At 43.2% G+C, this 19,695-nt stretch overlaps 1 protein-coding gene across 1 annotated transcript in view; it reads left to right on the top strand.

The window, feature by feature from the left end:
• Cobl (cordon-bleu WH2 repeat protein) overlaps positions 1–19,695 on the top strand; it is a 236,064-nt gene that overhangs the window by 78,520 nt on the left and 137,849 nt on the right. Inside the window, exons 2-4 of the mRNA XM_032916836.1 lie at positions 7,038–7,241; positions 16,200–16,410; positions 18,369–18,597. Coding sequence (XP_032772727.1) covers positions 7,038–7,241; positions 16,200–16,410; positions 18,369–18,597 — 644 coding nt within the window. The remainder of the gene's footprint in view (positions 1–7,037; positions 7,242–16,199; positions 16,411–18,368; positions 18,598–19,695) is intronic.

Here is a 19,695-nt window from a genome sequence, read left to right as displayed (position 1 = left end):
TCCAGTGAAAGGCGGAGAATGAATCACCTCATTAGCATATTAACGGTCAACTGACACCTGGTGCATAAACCGCACATGTGCAGTACCGCTATTCACCACTAGAGGGAGCCCTAGCAATGGAACAAGCCTGCACATGCGCAGTAAGTCGTTTATATCCAGGCAAAGCTGGATGTCGGCGCCATCTTTGTTTCGCCGCGCCGCTCGGCTCTCTACACTAGGGGAGTGCCTGAGGTTCGGAAATGCCGCATCTGTCATTCTGTCATTTTAGCTGTTTGCTTAAATGATACATTGCTAGGGCTAATGGATCCCCAACGGCCTCATCAGAATTAGAGGGGAGACGTCATAATAAGTTCCTGTGAGGATTGGATACATTGTTTGCTTGATGACTGGTTCATAATTATTCAGGGAAATGACAGTTAACAAACAGACCGTTGTGGATTATAAATGCAGGGGTTGATGCTGGACATGACTTGGCACCTGACTTGGTCTGGGTGAGAGTGGGGTTCCTGAAGTCCTTTGTGTACAAAGTCGGACACAAGACAGACAGTCACAGATAAACACTATGGTTCAGTAGTTTCTGAGCTGACGTCCGTGGGCTTGTCAGTGATAAACCAGAATGTGGAGGCCCTTGTTTTCTTGGAACTGCTATCCAGAGTTGTGGCTGGTAATTGACACCCAAACAGAACAGAGGCAGCTCATTTTGCACGCAAAGGCTCCCTTCCAGGAGGGAGCTAACATGGGAATCCAGAGACCTCCGGGAGAGAAAGGAAACACCCAGGTGCTACAGCATAAGCAGATGCCGATTTGCTTCATGGTCTGATTGGCAGCCAGGGTGCATGTGCCAGCTCCACCTGATTCCACTAGAATGTCTTTAGCATCAGCCAGCATGGGAAACTGCAGGAATTACATACTTGGTTTTATCAGGGGAATTCGTGTAAGCAAGCCTGTGCTTTCTGTGTCTGCTGTTCTTGGATGGCTAAAAATACAAAACAAACAAACACAATCTGTGAAACATAAAGAAAGAAGATCCCCTTTAAGATGTTGGCCTGGGGGATACAGCAAGGTGGGAGAGGTATGATTTTTCCCTGTTCAGTCAGTATACAGGCCTTGGACTCCCTCACCCTGGCCTCTCCAGTCTGGGTGAAGGTCATGAATTTCCTATGGAATTTGGGTTTGATTTATCTGTCTGCACAGAGACTCGAGATTTTCATTCCCTGAACCATTTAACCCATGGCGTCATAAGTCATCTCGCTTTCAGGGAACACATTTCAAGCATTCTTCTCTTCAGTGAAAAGCTATCAGAAATAAAATCCAGCTGGGGGCCCTGACCTGGTGGGAAAATAGTAAGTACTCAGGAGCTCGGATGGATAGTGGTCCCACGTCATCCGAGTCCACAGCTAATGACTTGGAAACGCCAGAAACATTTTCTTATATAATACACTTTACGCTTTCTAAACAGTTCCTCCTGGGACACACCCAGTGTTTTAACTCAGAGAGCTGGAAAGGAGTTTGGGTTGTGTGCTAGTGACTTATCCTCTCAAGAACCCTGGCTGGACCTACCTGGTGGCAGGTAAGCCAGGACCTGCCGTGGGTGTCCCCAAGAGGAGCAGGCAAGGTCCTCACCCTTCCTACTTCTTAACACTTGGGCAGAAGCCCCACCCTCTCGATCAAGCTCCTATATCCCTGAATCTCAGCTTCTGCAGATTGACAGTTTGTATCGATCTTTGAGAAGCATCTTCGTGGTAGTACTCATGGGCTTTCACAATTGAACAGAGGTGACTCGGGGCATCTGTTGGAACAGCGTCTGTTCTCTCTGTGCCTTTTAAAAGCACAGGAAGCTGGCGTTTTCTGTTTCTCACTATGACTATGTTCTTTGGAGGGCATTCAGTATAGCCATGCCTCCACATGGAGCAGGCAAACAGGATTCCCTTGTTCTAATGCTTCCTTTTTACACTAGAAGCTTCTGATCCTAATGCACGCATCCTGGACAAACCTGACTCTAAGGTATCAGCACTGATAGATTATCCCTTGGAGGATGATGAGTGGGAGGGAGCCAGGCTTGAGGCATCGACAGATTCCACCACAGCTTGTTTCCTGCATCGGGATACCTGCCTGTCCTACTCGTGCTACTCCTGACCTCACAGGAGATAGCCTAAAATCCCTGCTCCCTCTTCACGCTCAGCATCCTGCTGCTTCCTGCAGCCGGCTCATCGAAACCAGCCACGTATAGCATTTAAGGCATCAGAGGTGGTGGAAGCCAGAGCACCCTCCCCACCACCACCACACGGAGAGCAGCAGAGGTGTTCCAGAGAGGTGTCCCATGGAAATAATATGCACTTAGTAAATCTGTGAACTGAGGTCATTGTTAGCTGGAAAGGGACAACTTTCAGACTGTGCTAAGAAACCCAGAGCATAAAATAGACCTCTCCAACCATTTTCAAGTGTGTGGTTCACTTGTATCACGTTCAGCTCTCACTACCCTCCATCTCTACACCTGTTTGTCTTTCAGAACCAGCATCCATAAAACATCAACTGTATATTCCCCCTTCCCCTGCCTCTGGCAACCACCACAAAGATTTTTTTTTAAATCAAAAAAAAAAAAAAAAAAAAAAAAAGGGCACCATGAACACATAATGTGTTGTAAAATATTATGTAAAAACTTCCCAGATTTTTCTCTAAACAAAATGAATTCTCAACAAAAATGATGACAAATAAAATTCAAGGAAACATCAAAATGAACGTTTGTCATCAAGTCAGCTTTGTTCAGGAACGTGGGGACAGTTGAATGCAGTGGCTCTCAGCCTGTGAGTCAGAAAACAGATTCTTAGAGTATAATTCACAACAGCAGCAGAATTATAGTTGTGAAGTAGCAACAAAATTAAGGAGCTGAGTTAAAAGATCGCAGCATTAGGAAAGTTGAGAATTACTGGTTTAACATGCAAGTCAAAAGAGGTTCTTAAAGGGTTTTTAAAAATGTACATGTATTTACTTTATGCATTTATGTGGGGGGTATATACACGCTTCTCACTCTCTCTCTCTCTCTCTCTCTCTCTCTGTGTGTGTGTGTGTGTGTGTGTGTGTGTGTGTGAGTGTGGGGGGGGGAGAGGGAGGGGGGGGAGGGAGGATATTAGAGAACAACACCTCATGAGCTGACCCCCTCCTTCCCCCATGTGGAATCTGGAGATTGAACTCGTCACCAAGTTTGACAGCAGGCACTTTTAGCCCCTGGGAAACCTTTCCAGCCCACAAATCAATAACTACGATGCAGCACATAACATAAATAGACTTAGGGACAGAAAAGGCAGACCTTTTCATACATACAGTGAAAGCTTTCAACGAAAGTCAACAATCTTTTCTAATGGCGATCCTAAAGAAGCTCACAGTAGAAGGAACGTCCGCAGCATAGTATGCGCCGTATTTGAGCAACCTGCACCCGATATTATATTAGGTGGGGGAAAAGGCTAAGCATGTCCGCCGAAATGAGCAAAAAAACAAAAATGAGCATTTTCTTAACTCTTATTTAATACAGTGCTTCTATCAATATAGACAGCCAGTAAAACAAGAGAAGAAAGCAAGAGGGATACAAATGGGAAGAAAGGTGAAGTACCATTATCTAGACCACATAATTCTATGCATGAGATGGTTCAAGGCCGCCATAACACTCTTAGAGCACATGAACACTCTCGGCAACAGGACAGGAGATCAGCCTAGCATGTGAAAGCGAGTGGCCTTCGTACTTACCAATAACAAACATGCTGAGAAAGAAGTCAATGAAATGATTCCATTCATGAGATGCTCAAAAAAACAGAAAGCAAAATATCTGGGAATAAACTTAACCAAGTATGCGAAAGACGCCTAAAGTGCAAACATTAAAATACTTAAGAAAGATAATGAAAAAGTCACTAGAAGAATGAACAAGTCACCAGAAGATAGAAAGACACCCTATTCTCTTGGACTAGAAAAGCCAATTTTCTAAAGATGAGCATTTTATCAGTAGTTCCCCACATATTCAGCTCGATCCCAATTAAAACACCATCATCATCTTCACAGAGGAAAACAGTCCTAAAGGTCATTTGGAAGCATACAAGACCACACATAGCCAAAGCGACCCTGAGGGGAAAGAGGAATGCTAGAGAGATTACCATACCTGATTTTAAGTTCTACTCCAGAGTCATCATAATAAAAACAGCATGGCATCGCTGTAAAGAGGCACATTTCAGTCCATGTAACAGAAGGCCATAGTCACCCACAGCTATAGCTACAGCTACGTGATTTTCTTTACGAACATGCCTAAAATACGCATTGGAGAGAAACAATTTGTAAGGGCCCATGATTCGCCAAAGAAGACACTCCAGACTCCAATAGTATCTAAATTCTATTTACACGCTATTTTATTTTATTCTGCAGATGTTCAGCTTCCTGAGGTCTCCCGTTTACAAGATAGAGAGACAGTCAAGGGAGCTTGCAGGCTCATCTTAAAGCACGTTGGATTTCTGGTGTAGATGAGCTTTATCTTGCTCCATCTCTAGGCATTCTGGAGCCATTATGGGGTGTGAAGGCCAGAGCCTGGGGTGTTTTCTCTTATTCACTTGTCTGAACTTGATCAGGTCTTAGGCCCAGTCTTCTGAACTGCCATTTGAAGTCTGTCATGGCAGCCTAGCCTTCTCAGAATCAGTCGTTTTCATAGTAGAATTAAAAACTAAAAAACCCCATATCCTGATCTTTCACCTTGCTTAAAAAGTAACCGCAAATGTAATTACTTTAATCCTAAAATTCTGAAAATGCTGAAGCAAAAAATAGAGAAAACTTCATGATGTAGAGATGAGTAAGGGCTTTCCTGAATCTCAGAAAATTAACCCAATTGTCTACATATGTGACTCATAATTTCTTTTAAAGATTTATTTATTTGAACATCAGCATGTATATCTGCATGCCAGAAGAGGGCATCAGATCCCGTTACATATGGTTGTGAGCTACCGGGTGGCTGATGGGAGTCGAACTCAAGACCTTCGGAAGAGAGCAGCCAGTACTTTTAACTGCTGAGCCATCTCTCCAGCCCCTACCTACCTCATGAATTTTAAAAAGAAAAGAGAATTGAGTTTGAGCGTAGCTCTGCTTTCTGGTAACACTGGGACAACATTTTCTATTGTATTTTATAGATAACATTTGCCATCTTAAGATTGGCACAGATGGAGATATGAGAAAATATTAACAAGTCTCTTTTACTTTATTTTTTATTTCACTTTTTTAAATTGTTTTATCTCACATAGCCCAGGTTAGTCATGAAACTCACCTACGTAGCCCAAGCTGGCCTGGAACTTGTTCTCTACGTTGGCCTCCTGAGTGTTGCGGTTACAAGGAAAAACAAAATCTGTTTGGTTTTTGTGTCTATGAATTAAGGGGGGGGATGAGAAATAAATATAGCATAACATGGAAATACTGTAACTCCAATCTTACGGTTTCGTTTTTTTTAAGTCGGTTTATAACTACTCACTGTAGCAGAGAATAAGAAGTGAGTGCCATTCCTCGGTCTGTGTTAGCTATGGTGGGGACATCTGGAAGTTTACAGCCCCTTCTGGATCCCATTTCTTGCTTGTTCACAATTCTAAATGATGTCTTGTGTTTTACAAGTAACACATATTACAGTAGCAAAGCACATGTCCCATCTGGCATCACGCAGCCACCGTCACTGGCCATTGTTTACTGTGTCTTTCTAGACTGTTAGGAAGTCTGTTGCCATAATGTATTCCTCTTTAAAAATATTTTCCTAAACAAGTATTTTTTAAGCCTATTTAAAAAAAACTGTTTTTGCTCATTGAGTTTTATATTTTTAACTGTTGGCACCAATATTATTTTTAAACGATTTGTTAATTTTATTGTCCTATTATTGCTATGTGTCTGCCATTGTTGTTAATCTGCAGATAATTTATCTGCCTTTAGAAATCATGCCATCCTCTCACAAACTTCTTGAGAATAAATGTCTAGAAGTCTGTTGTGATATCTTTGAACCTTCATGCCAATGTACTCACAAAAGTCAGTGGGGCAAGAGTTCAGGGTGTGTGGTGGGCTCTCACTGCCTCTGTGTGGATCTGGCTGTGGTACTGCAGGGTGGGTAGGAAGCAGGTAGGAAGGGCACTGGGGTGTCAGCTGGGCAAGGTTCCTGCCTCCGCCTGACACTGAGTGAGTGTGGGTCTTCAAATGAGCTCCAAATCAATCTGGGCTGCAAGATATTTTGAGATCTGGAAAGTAACTACTGAATGACTGGGTAGGAGGTTATTAGGTAAATTATAACAAATCCCAGTGAATGCAAAGTGCTCCTGAGTAAATCATGGCTGCTGTCATCATAAAATACACATGGTCTTTATAATCTAAAGCCTTAGTATATAAATTCATGTGTATACACTTACACATGCACCTAGTTTTATATATGCTTCTATATGAACATTATGTAAACATATACATACTTCTGTATAAACGTATAGGCACGTGTCTACGCACACATGCATGCATTTAATATGTAAAATGCGGTGCCTATGTTAGTTGCTTTCCCTCCCTATCTGGAATGTTCATCTGGTAAGGGGCTGGGACGCTGCCTCCAAGGTTAAGTGAGCATTCAAGCCACAGTTTGAAATAAGGTGAAAACGAGGGTGAGGGGTTGTGTGTTAGGGTACTACCACTCGAATGATGCCCACTCACTAGTGGTGAGCCAGCGTGTATAATCCCGAAAGGGCCAGGCCAACAAACTCAGATGCACACACCCAGAGTGGTCAGATGGGGACCACGTTTTTAGGATTTTCTTTTTCAAAATACTTAAAAAAAAAATGCTTCCCGTGGCATTTCTTTGAACTGGTCTCGTTTTTTACTTGTTTGTGGAAGATATCGTCTGTTAGTACTGGAGAGTGCTGACATACAAGTTTAGAAGGACCCCACAGCTCTCCAGGTATTTCTGAAGCAAACCGTAAATGCTTTTGAGGACGAACCATTTGGCGGCAAACATAAAACACTCACCTCGGTGTTTCTGTGTTATCGTTTTCAAGAAGGAAGATGAAGGCCCGCGCTCCACCACCTCCTGGAAAGCCTGCTGCCCAGAATGTCCACAGCGAACAGAAACTGCCTCATGACGGCACACGGGGTTCACAGCAAAGCCTGGTCCACTTGAAGGAGGCACTTCACAACAGTACCTTGGACATCACTGTGGTTCTGCCCAGTGGACTGGAGAAGCAGAGCGTGGTTAGTGGGAGGTGAGATCCTGGTGTCTGGGTGGAGCTTCCTGTGTTCCTTCTCCTGTGTGTGGGGAAGAAGGAAGGATGGGTGTGAGCGTGTTATTTCCATATGGAATCTGACCCAGGTTACAATACATGCTATAGATTGGTACAAGGTCACAGGTGGGCGATCCAAACAGTCCCACAGGGAGTAGTGTGGGCTGGCTGGCCCAGAAAGGCTCTCTGTAGACTTTAGGGGAGCCAGGACTTCAAGCCGATCCTGGTAGAGTTTGGGCTCAGAGGTTGTAAAGATACATACGTTTTCAAAATTATTTTAGGTGAAAATTAAACACGATGCTTATGAGTATTGGTTCCAGCCTTGGTGTACACCCATGACTGGAATTCTTGTGTTCCAAGATACCATGCTTTTAGTTGTAGTAGGTCATATCATATTGTCTTTGAAAGTCTTGCCACCAACACGGTGTAAGAAGTTATTTTTCAGCAGGGTTCCTCCTTGTAGCCATCTTCCCCAGATATAGGAAGATCTTCACATTAGCATCAAAGGAGGTGTTTGGACTTGAGACCAATCCCTTGTGACATTTGCCCAGGCCCAGCTCAGAGACTCTGAACTGTTAGAGTCTCTCTCTCTCTCTCTCTCTCTCTCTCTCTCTCTCTCTCTCTCTCTCTCTCTCTCTGTGTGTGTGTGTGTGTGTGTGTGTGTGTGTGTGCTTGTTTATTTTATAGAACAGTGATTATATTCTCTACACACTTCCCACAAACATAAGACATATGTTATGCTATCAAAGTTTAAAAACAATTTGAGAGTGCATGCTATTCTACCAGTAAATATATAGTTAGGATTTTATATATCGTTCCAGTTCATAGCTACTGCTTTCTCTTCTCTTAGATTGTGGCCTCTGCATAATAATTCACAAATCTTGATAGGCATAAGGAAAGGTGGAGTTCCTCCTAGGAAGTGGGAATGTTTCTGGAAAATGCTTTCAAGTGACTGCATCATGCTCTCTCTGCCTTCAGCTCCTTTTCCCCTAAGGAGCAGAAGTTATCAGCGCCCAGTTCTGAAAGATTGCTACCGAGACTACTGAGAGCCTTATCAATTATTCAGATAACATTCTCTCTCTAAGCAGGGGCGCCTAGAGTCAGGCAGAGCCGGCATCAACACAGAAGCCTCCATCCCTGGGTTTCTCTGCTATAGGCAAGGGCTTGTTTCACCCTTTGATAATAAGAAGAAGAATAAGAAGTGGGCTGATATCAGGTTCCTGATTTTATTTGTTTTTTTTTTTCTCCACTTCTGCTTAAGCAGTAGCTTTAGGTAAGAGCATGCTCATCTTGCCCTAAATAACTGTTTACAAAACATAGCCAGTCCCGAGCCATTTATTTCCTGATAGAGAAAACACGTTAGTCGCCGAGTGCTTATGACCCCATTCTGCAAATCATGCTTGGTTTGAATTTAGAAACGCAAACAAAAGACCCTATCTGGTTTAAATATTAAGACATAAGGATTGGGCTTGGAACTGTTCCTGACTAAGGGAGAAGGCTGGCAAGCCTTTAGGAATGGGCTTGCCAGCTCTCTGCATGGCGGGTGGGAAGGAAGCCAGCATCCCCATTGCTTTAATTGGGAGCACAAGCAAAGAGAGTATCTTTGAAGACACAGTACCCTCAGCCCCGGGGGAGCTTCATGAAAGGCTCGTAAGTGTTGACAGTGTTGGGCTGTGTCATCTTAGTGTCGAAAATTAGTCACATCCACATTGGTTCACACAGCTAAGGGACATCTGGCGGAGAAAGGCCAATGTTCTTTCTTTCAGAATAGAAGGAAAACTCCCCGAGTGTTCAGTCCTGTAATTCTGCCCCTAGGAACCTGAACACCACAGAATAGACAGGTTCATACCTGTGTAGAGAATTCCAGGTCGTGAGCCTTGCAAAGCAGTGTAAAGACTTCCACTTCCTAGTTATTAAGCCTATAAGAGGAGCTATTTAAAAAAAAAACTCATTATTTAAAGGAAGGGGTTACTATCCCCAATTTTCCTTCTCCCTCCCTCCTCCCCTCCCTCTCTCCCTGCTAATAAAGGAGACTATTTTTTCTGCAAAGAACTAACAGGATTAAAGGTCTAGCAGTTAAATTACCAAGCCTTGCTATTGTAGCCGAGGGAAGGAGTGTTTTCAGTGTTGCAAAGCTTGGTAGAAGGCACAGTGCTTGCCTGAATGATGGTTGAAATCCAGTCCCACTAAGCAGAAGTCTCATTTTTGTGGGCTCCCGATGGATCACTAAATATGCAAGCGTTTACTTATCCATTGAGCAAACTAAATAATCAATTACAAACTAAATAATAAGTTGCGCTGGGAGGAGGGGATCTCAGCCTACCTGGGAAAACAGAACATTTACCAAGCAGCCCCTCATGGGAAGCGTGTAGGTCCGTGAGATAGAATTTAGATTCAGGAGAGAGACAGAGAGAGGAGCCCACACATGCAGTGGTGCCTACATGAGCTATAAGAAATCTGGCTTCAGAGTACTAATTTTCTTCCAACACAAGGAAAAACAAACATTAAAAGTGGCGTGTAAAATTTACATGACTTTTAAGACCTCCCTAATCAGTTCCTCAAGGCTAATTAAGTTGGGTCCAAGTCTGCCACAATCATCCACTAAATGAGGATCATATAGAAGACACCCATCTCTCCTACAAGCCGGATACAGAATACTGTAGACCAGTACCTCTCAAAGTATAGGTTGCAACTCCTTTTAGGGGCAGAATGAACCTTTCACAGGGCTTGCGTGTCAGATATCCTGCCTACCAGATATTTCTAATGGTAGCAAAATAAAATTAGGAAGAAGTGACAAAAATAATTTTTTGGTTGGGGTCACCACACAAGGAACTGTAATAAAAAGGTCAAAGCATTAAGAAGATTGAGAACCACCTCTGTGCACTCTGAGGAAGGGTAACCTCCAAGACAAGGTGAAAGACAATGAGGACAGAGTTTTAAAAAGGGGGAAAGAGTTACTGTGGTCAGAAAAGGGATACCTTCAGTGCAGAACATGTCCACACCTGCTCAGGTAACCTGCATCATATGACATCATTACTAGATAGGACAAACACCACACTTTCCTGGATTCCCAGGTTTAGCTTATCAACTCTCTTCAGATCAAGAATTTCAGCCAATGTTCCTTTAAGCTAGTTTTAATGTTCAGTTGCCTTAAGATGCAGGTTTCTTTAGTTAGAAGCCTGCACCTCTCTCTAAACCCAATTGTTAGAGCATTTATAGACAGGTAACAGATGTATATCCTTGACAGACCATGTCTGTGGCATTTTACTCCATTGTTCTAGCATTTGTTAACCAGGACCAAGGCTTTCTTGAAACTGGATTCTTGCTAGAGATTTCACCTCAAATCTGAAGTCTTGCATCTGACCACCAGTCTTCCCTATCTATGGATCTATTTCTGGTCTGCCTTCTTGTTCTTGACCATGTTGGTGTTTTGCACATGTTCTCTGTTGAAAATCCTCAGTACAGACTGTCTGCTAAGGACCTTGATTACGTGTTGCATTGCCTCTCAGATGCTGCATGAACCGGTCAGACCGGACCTTCTCTCAGGATCTGCGTTGACCTCTTTGTATGCCTCACCCAGTGCTTTGGGCTACATGCTGGCCTTGGTCCATACAAGAAACTAGGACACACTGGAGCACTTATGATGTGACCATGCATACAAATCGTTTGTTTTAAGACCATCAGGGTATACCTGTGAAGGCAGTGTGCATACCTAGCACCCAGTGAACCATGCAGTCAACAGACGTTCCAAGTGTGCTTATTTTGATATTTAGTAGCAAGACATTCTAAAGATGAGCCCCTACATGGGTAGCATTGACAGCACTGGAGAACTTATAGGAAGTATAGGTTTTGCAGGTCTACCCAAGCCTGGCTGAATTAGAATACCATGGGTGAGGTCCATTAAACTAGGCTTCCACAAGCTCCAAAGTTTCCGATAGCATGCTCATGCAGAGATCCTCTGGTCACAGCATGCTTGTGGCTCTGCCCTGGGCAGGCACTCTGTCCCCAGAGTGAGTCTAGGCTCTTACTGGTCCTATGGCATGAGGAAGGAGACTGTTCTATACATAGTCAAAAAAGAGGTCTCCTCATCCTTACCACACCAGATCCAGTGCCTTCAGTACCTTTCTCTCTATCCTGTGCATCTGAGGGTGTGGTGAGCAAGGGTGAGGCTGGGGCGAGCAAGCTTTGATCTAGAGAGAAATTCCCTCTATTCCAGGAGGGCGGCCGTTTGTTCCTTGGTGGCCTCTCTGACTCCAGTATGCATACAGTACCCTTCACTTCCTGTCCCGCAGTAGGACTATGAAAACAGCCATATAAGGCAGAAGACCACTTTCTTACCGAAGTCACTGGCTCGGGCAGGGCCATTTTTTTTTTTTGAACTTTGTATATATTTAGAAAGCAACATTTTAAAGAGAAAGTTTATAAAAAATTCTATCCGTGTTACAAATTGAAGATTAGACTTTGTAGCAAGTACCCGGAAAGAAACAGTTTCATCTCTGTGTTATGAAGGTTAAAAGGCACCGTTCAGCGGAGGGCAAAGCAGCTGGGGGGAAAGATCCCTGTATGATAAATCAGAGAAGAAAATGAACAGAGACTGGGCGTTTTAAGTGAGCCCTCCGACTCAGCTTGCTTACTTTGGGAGAGGTCACTCCCCTTTTTTTCACTCTAACTCTTTTCTTCCTTTAAGCTTGTGATTTCACCTTAATGGTGATTAGTTAGAGAAGGGCTGCAGAGGGATATTTGTGTATTTTATCCAGACTTCTGGGTCTTCTTAGGGCGCCATCACTGGGGCTACCTCCACCCCTTTGTAACTTGCTGTCATGCCTGACTCTGCCTTTGACATTCTGAGCATGTCTGACTGCCGAGTTTCTCTCATTCCTTAGGAGGTAGGGGAAAATATTTTGCAATTCAAGGGTCTGATGTCACTTGCTGAGAGCAGGGTGGCATCCAGTCACATACACACGGTTATCCTCTGCCAAAGCTGTATGAAATTCCCATAGAAAAGAGCGGGGAAGTGTCACGTACTTAGCAAGCATTGACATGGTGCCTGCTACTGGGGTGACACTGTTTAGGGTCTTGAAGCTATTAATTCAGAGAAGCCTCCAGCAACCCTTTAAGCTGGGCTCTAGCCTAATGCTCCCCACAGTGAGGAAACTGAGGCACAGAGCAATGCAGCCAGTGTTCCTGGCTCAGAGGCCATGCATAAGGCTCCTAGGATCCCACACAGGCTATGTGAGTTCCTCTAATAGAACATGGCCAGAGAGGAATGACACTGGTCCTTGGTTGGAGGATGATGTCAGGAAAGCTGTGGACCAGGGGCCAGGACTTCTTTAGGAGATCGAAGGGAGGAGAGGCCAGACTCGGCAGGTGGTGAGAACCGTGGGAGTGGCCAAGCAGCCTCGCCAGTCTTTGGAAAATTCTCTGTGGCCCTGTGGCACAGTGACCTACTAAGACCATGTGGAGGCATATACATAACACCCAATTAATAAAGTCATCAGCTCTTTGTTCACAGGCAACAAAAGGCAAGTTGGGATCTGAGAGATTTGTAATAAAACCCCACAGGGACTGTAGACAGCTAGTGTTTTTGTTCCTTCTTAGTCAATGTCAGTTTGCAGACGACTGTCTTTCCATTTCTGGATAGGTTTCTCCAGGAATCCCATAGGAGCTTGTAGAGATCTGGGGAGCTTCTTAGAGTTTCTTTCAAGTGCCATCTAGCATTTTAACAGGTGTGTTCCAGACTGGAAAAGACCTGGTCCCCTCACACTTTGTTTCACACGAGCTCACGTGGCAAGGTTATGACCAGTCATACCAGTGAGCATCCTCTTCTAAATGAAGTGTCAACCCCCTCATGACATGGAATAAATTGACCCAGTGTCCTGTGTTTTCTTTTATGGTTCCAGGTTCCCATTAGAGATCCCTATTCAGTCTTCAGGAGACAGCTCCGCCAGGGCTCTCACAGTGAAGGCTGGTGAGAGCAACGTAGAGCCGCTAGGAAGGGTTCAGTCCTGTGTTCCCCCACCCTCCTGACCTTTCCGTAATGGCTGAGCTGAGCTGAGTGTAGGTGCTAGACACCAAGAAGTGTGTGGATGTGTTTGTCTCTCAAGACTGAATTCATGACTGCTCTGTGTACAATCCAACATACATGTTGAGTCATGGGTAGTTTATTGTGTTCTGTAGTCTTCTGAGTTTTGGGGTTTGCTCTGTTTGTTTCTGGACCTCTCCTCTCTCCCTCCGTGTAATAAGAAGTTGGGGTAGGTAGGATATTGGTTGTTGATAGCTGTTCCCACCCTCAAATGCGAAAATGTAACTACGATTTCCTCAGGATGAAACATTATTCTCTAGGAAAAGTGTGTCTTCTCCTTGATAACTTGGGAGGAGAGAGGGCAGTATTACATAGGGCTTAGGCCAGCTGATTTTGAAATAACATTTGATACATAAGGTTGAGATTCGGACACCTATATCAGTTGACCTAATCGATGAATTCTGTCAATACATAGAGTTGCACGTGCTGGCTTCCGTTAAGGCAAGAGGGTATGTTCTCTGCAGTGGAGAAAGCCCCAAACTATTCATGCTCCCTTTCATAGCACTGTGTTTCGGACCTTAACATTTGGATGGTAGCAGTCAAGAGCTATGTGCTTTTTTTACAGTTTGTATTCATACATTTATGTGGTGGAAATGGATCCCGCAGAGGGGTTAATTAAACAAGTTATAATCGGTATCTATAGACCTGGGTGTACTGTGAGTCCAAAACCATCAGCTTGGAGAAACCCCAAAATTAGGGTTCTCCTTGCTCATGGTGGAACAAAGTGTGATATACAGTAGCTCTAGGCCACCGGAGAGACAATGAAGCATCATCAAGAAGGAAAACCTTGAACCAGACGCATCATATTTATTTTATATATGCATACACTAAATGCATACAGAAAGTAAGTGCATTTATTTTGCAACAGAAAATTATACCACATATTAAAAGAATGCTTCTTAAACTCTTCAACGACAGCAACAAAAGAATGAACATCTCAAACTACAACGTCAGTAATCCACAGGCTGTCATCCAAAACGAACAAGAATGAAAAAAAAAATCTTCAATACAATACTAGCACATAAAAATGCAGTATTATTTTGGCCCTGTTCCAAGACATCTCTTTGTTCTGAAGGCTTTGCTTTCGTGCATGGTGCATGTTACTGTGTGCTCGCTCTAACTTCTAAGTTCCGTGTTGAGAGACAGGCGAGTATGTATTCAAGCTGGATGGATCAGAATTCACTGCAGGGTTTCTCCTGCTCACACCTTAGTCTCTAAGTGAATGTTGAATGTGTCCTGGTCCCTCCCACCGAATGTCCTAGGCACACGGGGTACCAGTGTCATGGAATTATTGTTGTAATGTTTGCCACGGGCTGTTAAGGTCCTCTTAGATGAAAAATGGGGTAAGTAAGCACTGCCCTGGAGATAGTAGTGAGTGTTTCAATGGTCTGAATATTGTTTAGTTACAATGAGTGAGAAATAGGGTATTTGGTGGATTTTTTTTTTTTTTTTGGCATTGGGTTTGCTCAGAGGGAAAGATGGAGGGACAAAGCGAACCACTCATTGCTGTGATTTTTCTTCTGAGATGAGATTAGGCTTTATTTGTTTTATAGCTTGTCAAATAAATAACCTAATAACACAATACCCAATAAGAGATCTGTTATATTTTCTAAATTAAACTTTTATGCATTCTTCATTTTCTTAACTCTCTCTCTCTCTCTCTCTCTCTCTCTCTCTCTCTGTGTGTGTGTGTGTGTGTGTGTGTGTGTGTGTGTGTGACTTTTATCATATTGCAGTCAATTATATATTCATTGTGGCAACAACATTTTAAAATCATGAATAGATATTCAATTTTATAGGATGTTTTAAGTCCTACTTGAGATGTATATGTGTTTTTCTGGTTCATTTTGGCAGTATGATATATATCATTATTTATTGACTTCCATGTATATATTGAATTCCAGGAAGAGATTCTACTTGTTCATGGGTACAATCTTTTTGCTGTGCTGTTGAATTGCAGTAATAGTATTTTATTGAGGATTTTTGTTTTCATTTCTGTGTGTTTTGGATGGCAACCTCCTCCTTGCTGATGTTACAGTTTGGAGATGCTCAGTCTTTTATGGCTGTTGTTCTTGAGTTTAAGGCGCATTGCTGTGTTATTCTTTGGGTATTCAGTGTAATTTTCGCTTGCAGCCTTTGTTTTGAGGTTTTCTTTTTAGGTGAGGTTTAATTACTGATTCAGTCTCTTTATGTTATTGGTTCAAGACCCCCCTTTCTCTTTGATTTGGTCTTGGAAGAGTCTGTTAGTTTCTGCTGGGTAATACCTTAATGTATTGGCTTGTTATTCATCAGTGTCTATCAATTTATTCAATTTAAAATTTAGAGGATTTTTTTTTCGATACTTTACACTTACAAATGATGGGATAATTCGTGCCACAGAACCATAGGTTGTGTAGCTTTTGCTTATAGGATTTAGCTAACCTCGCAGATCCATGTATTTATCTAGAAATGGAACTGTTATTTATTATGATTTTGATGGGCTATTAAAGTGGACTGTTGGTTAGCATTGAAACTGTTAACATGCCATCATAGAATTATGCATAAGAGCTTAAAAGTCTTAAAATCGCTACCACTGTCCTCCCCCTCCTCCCCTTCCTCCCCTTCTCCTCCTCCCCCTCCTCCTCCTCCTCCCCTTCTCCTCCTCCCCTCCCCTCCTCTTCTCCTCCTCCCCCCCTCCTCCCCTCCTCCCCCTCCTCCTTCCCATCCTCCCCCTCCTCCCTCTTCCTCCTCCCCCTCCTCCTCCGCCTCCTTTTATACACAAGTCTCGTCTTTTCCATCTAGCCACATGGCTTTCCTCAGCCAGACAGAAGGGAACCTGCGGGCAGCCTTGATAACCCTGTTTGTTCTCTCCCTTTCAGCCGTGCGATGATGGACCTCCTGGTTGAACTCTGCCTTCAGAACCACCTGAATCCTTCTCACCACGTCTTAGAGATCTGGTCTGCGGAGACCCAACAGCCTTTGAGTTTCAAGCCAAATACGTTGATTGGCTCCTTGAATGCACATACGGTATTTCTGAAAGAAAAAGTCCCTGAAGAGAAAGGGAAGCCTGGCCTAACCAAGGCCCCTGAGGTCAGTGGCCCTGTGCGTTGTCTGAGAACATACAGACATTCAGACTTACAGACATACAGACTTGTGCATCCATGTGCAGGGGTGGTGGCCTCGGTTGGAGTACCAAACACACAACTCTGTGTCACGGTTTCCTCTTTTATACCTGGTACTAACTTATAGGGTTTGCTGACAGGAGGCAGGACTTTACAAATTTACTAATGTTTATTGTTGCAATACTGATCCTTTCTGTATCATACAAATAGGACTGCTGCAGGACAACGTGTCCATCAGAACCTGCTTGGAGATGGAAGTGTTTCTAAATCTCCATGTTTCAGTATGGCAGTCACAGGTTCTGTGCAGCACCCAAACACTCATCCAGCTAATATAATCAAGAAGTAGATTTCTCAGATTCACTGTGGTCTGCCTATTAACCGGTGACTGCTTTCTTGACACACGTGTTTCTGAGTTTGGCTCCAGGAGGCGTAGTTCCATAAAAGAGTTTACCATTTTAGAGAGAGGGAATAGAAAGTTGAGTAAGGGACAAGAAGTGGGAAGAACCTGTGAGGAGTTGGGGGAGAGGAAAGAATATGATCAAAATATAATATTTGAAATTTAAAAAAAATGTTTTCAGGAATATTTATATTGTTACATCCAGGGAATGTCTTAGTCGTCATTTTATTACAGCCATAAATTATCAAGTGAAAATAATTCCAGGTTCTTAAATGGTTTTGTAATGTTTTTGAGCATGGCCTTAAGGCTCTAGTTAAGGCTGGTTAAGTACTAGCCGCATCAGATGCTTGAAAGATATGCTCAAAACTTGCTTTCAGGCCTGGCAGGTATTCCAGTAATTTGCTTCCTGTGAACTTTTAGTTTTCAGTGACTAGTAGCATGTAATTGCTCCCTTTCCATCCTAAATCTGTAGGAGAATCTCAGTTGCACTTCAGACACGAGCAGTGTTTCATGGAGAAGGGACCTCTTCACATCCTGTGGCATCTCTTATGGCCTGGGCTCCAGGGAGAATTAAGTCAAGTTATATGCATGGTTCCTCTTGCAGAAACCAAGGCTGGGGCAGTGCCCCATAGTCCTCCTAAAGTCCAGTTCATTAAGTCCACTAAGCCTGCTACTCACAGAGTCTAAGGGGACCATGGCATTCATCTGTCACTCTTCACACACGCTACCTTGACCTTCGCAAGGTCTTTGTACCCCACGGAGAACAGTGACGGTGAATTGGAGTAGTTTGCATGAAGCTTTCACTCCTACAAGGTTTTCATGGGCCACCTAGAATCACTATAGGTACTTAATAATCAGCAAATTTAGAGAAATAGGTTTTCTTTCTGATTATTATATCTGGTATTTAAGAAAAATTAAATGCATTTCTGGCTTAATGTAAAAATATAGTGCATGTATGTATATATATATGTGTATATACTTTATATGTACTTATAGTACATATCATGTCTTTATAAGCATATATATATACATATATGCATATATCTGCATTCACACATGCCTGTGTATATACTTTATATATACTTATAGTACATATCATGTCTTTATAAGCATATATATATATATCCACCTATTTATTTGATATTTTGACTTCTTAAGCAAACATTTTTGTGTTTCAAGACTTATTCTTAAAACTATTCCTAGCATTTACAAACACCTTTCTTTTGGGAAAAAAACATATAAATGATTTGTACCCAAGTCCAGCCAGAATCTGTGAAAGGTTGTACACTTACAGAATTTAAATTTAGAGGTCTCACTCGTGTCAGTTTCTCCCTGTTGTTTAGCAGTTGCCAATTGACACAAGAGGGTCTAGCAAACGTCTAATATTCCATACATTCACTTCCAAGCATTCATTATGCTATTTTTCCACCGCCTACCAACTTTGGGGAAGAAAGATAAGGGGCTGGGAAATTAAAGCCGTTTCAGGAAGGTGTACCTATAGAATTCGGATGTCTGGTGTGTTCTTGCAGAAATCCGTACGCCTGGTAGTGAACTACCTGAGAACTCAGAAGGCTGTCATGCGGGTGAGCCCTGAGGTGCCTCTGCAGAACATTCTGCCCGTCATCTGTGCGAAGTGTGAGGTCAGCCCAGATCACGTGGTGCTGCTCAGGGACAATATTGCCGGGGAAGAGCTGGAGCTGTCCAAGTCCCTGAATGAACTAGGGATCAAGGAGCTATATGCGTGGGACAACAGAAGAGGTGAGACTTGTCACATCGTACATACCTGATGTGGCCGACATTGTACATGCCCTGGTACATAGTGACTGGGACATAAGGTGTGCACAAAAACCTGTATTCTCCCCCTGCAGCTGTCAGGAACCCTGTCTACAGATAGGTGTGGGGGAAGTCAGGCACCTGGGGCTTTCTCCTGTGGTGAAGTTGGCAAAAGAGGAATGGAGGTTGTTGTCCTATCCTATGATGCTAAGTATGACTCTTTACTCCCACACCTGCAAATGCCTTCGGCCTTCTGTCTTCCTCTGAGATCTAGGAAGTAACAACACATAAAAAGAAACGGTGAGGAGAGAGTACGCCTTTTGCTGTCCCTACTCAGAGACTATTTAAAACGTTGTGTGAGTTTTACTTCATTTATTCATGCTCCCGGGTTTTAGCCACTGCTCGAATCTCGGATCACTTGCCAGAAGCACGTTGACCATCCTCTGAAAGCAACCAATTCTGGTTGCCGCGATCAGTCCTGCAGACAATTTCCACACTGGTTTATTGCTAATGCTGTACCTGTGGTGTGCCTGGGGTGCTTTGCGGCACAGTCATTAGCAGCATCAATAAGTGGCGGCGCCTGTGTAATGTTGCTACCGGGCAGTCTATTATGTAATTAGACTTTTCCAATTGACCTAACAGTTTCGATTTTTAGTTAACTGTCAGACAAAAACATGATTCCTAATCCTTAACTTTATAGTTTTAAGATGGGCTTTCCGGTGTGCTGTGGAACTCTGTCCTTGGGGCATAGCTATTGCCATTACGAACTCAGAGCAGCTATGATTATCTCAGGGGGCCCTTACAAAACCAGGCGGAGTCACATGACGGCTCTCTATGTCATCTGCTATTTATTCTCCAGATCAATTGGACATTTAAAGATATGCAGTTGGTCTTTTATATGTTCTTCTACAGCCTTTAAGTTATAGATTTCTAGATAATTTCTTCTAAGAATGTGTTTTTCCTCGTTAACAAATAAATTGTGAGAACAGTGGCCATGGTGTCTCCTATGGTCCAGTCCATACTTTGTCTCAGCCCACACCTTCCCTGGGGATTCCGTATCATCCTCTCAGCTGACATGGAAGA

The sequence above is a fragment of the Rattus rattus genome, chromosome 11 (genome assembly GCF_011064425.1).
Source record: "Rattus rattus isolate New Zealand chromosome 11, Rrattus_CSIRO_v1, whole genome shotgun sequence".
In the NCBI taxonomy this organism is placed as follows: Eukaryota; Metazoa; Chordata; class Mammalia; order Rodentia; family Muridae; genus Rattus; species Rattus rattus.
The sequence above is the reverse complement of the archived record's forward strand: the minus strand, read 5'-3'. Positions and strand labels throughout refer to the sequence as shown.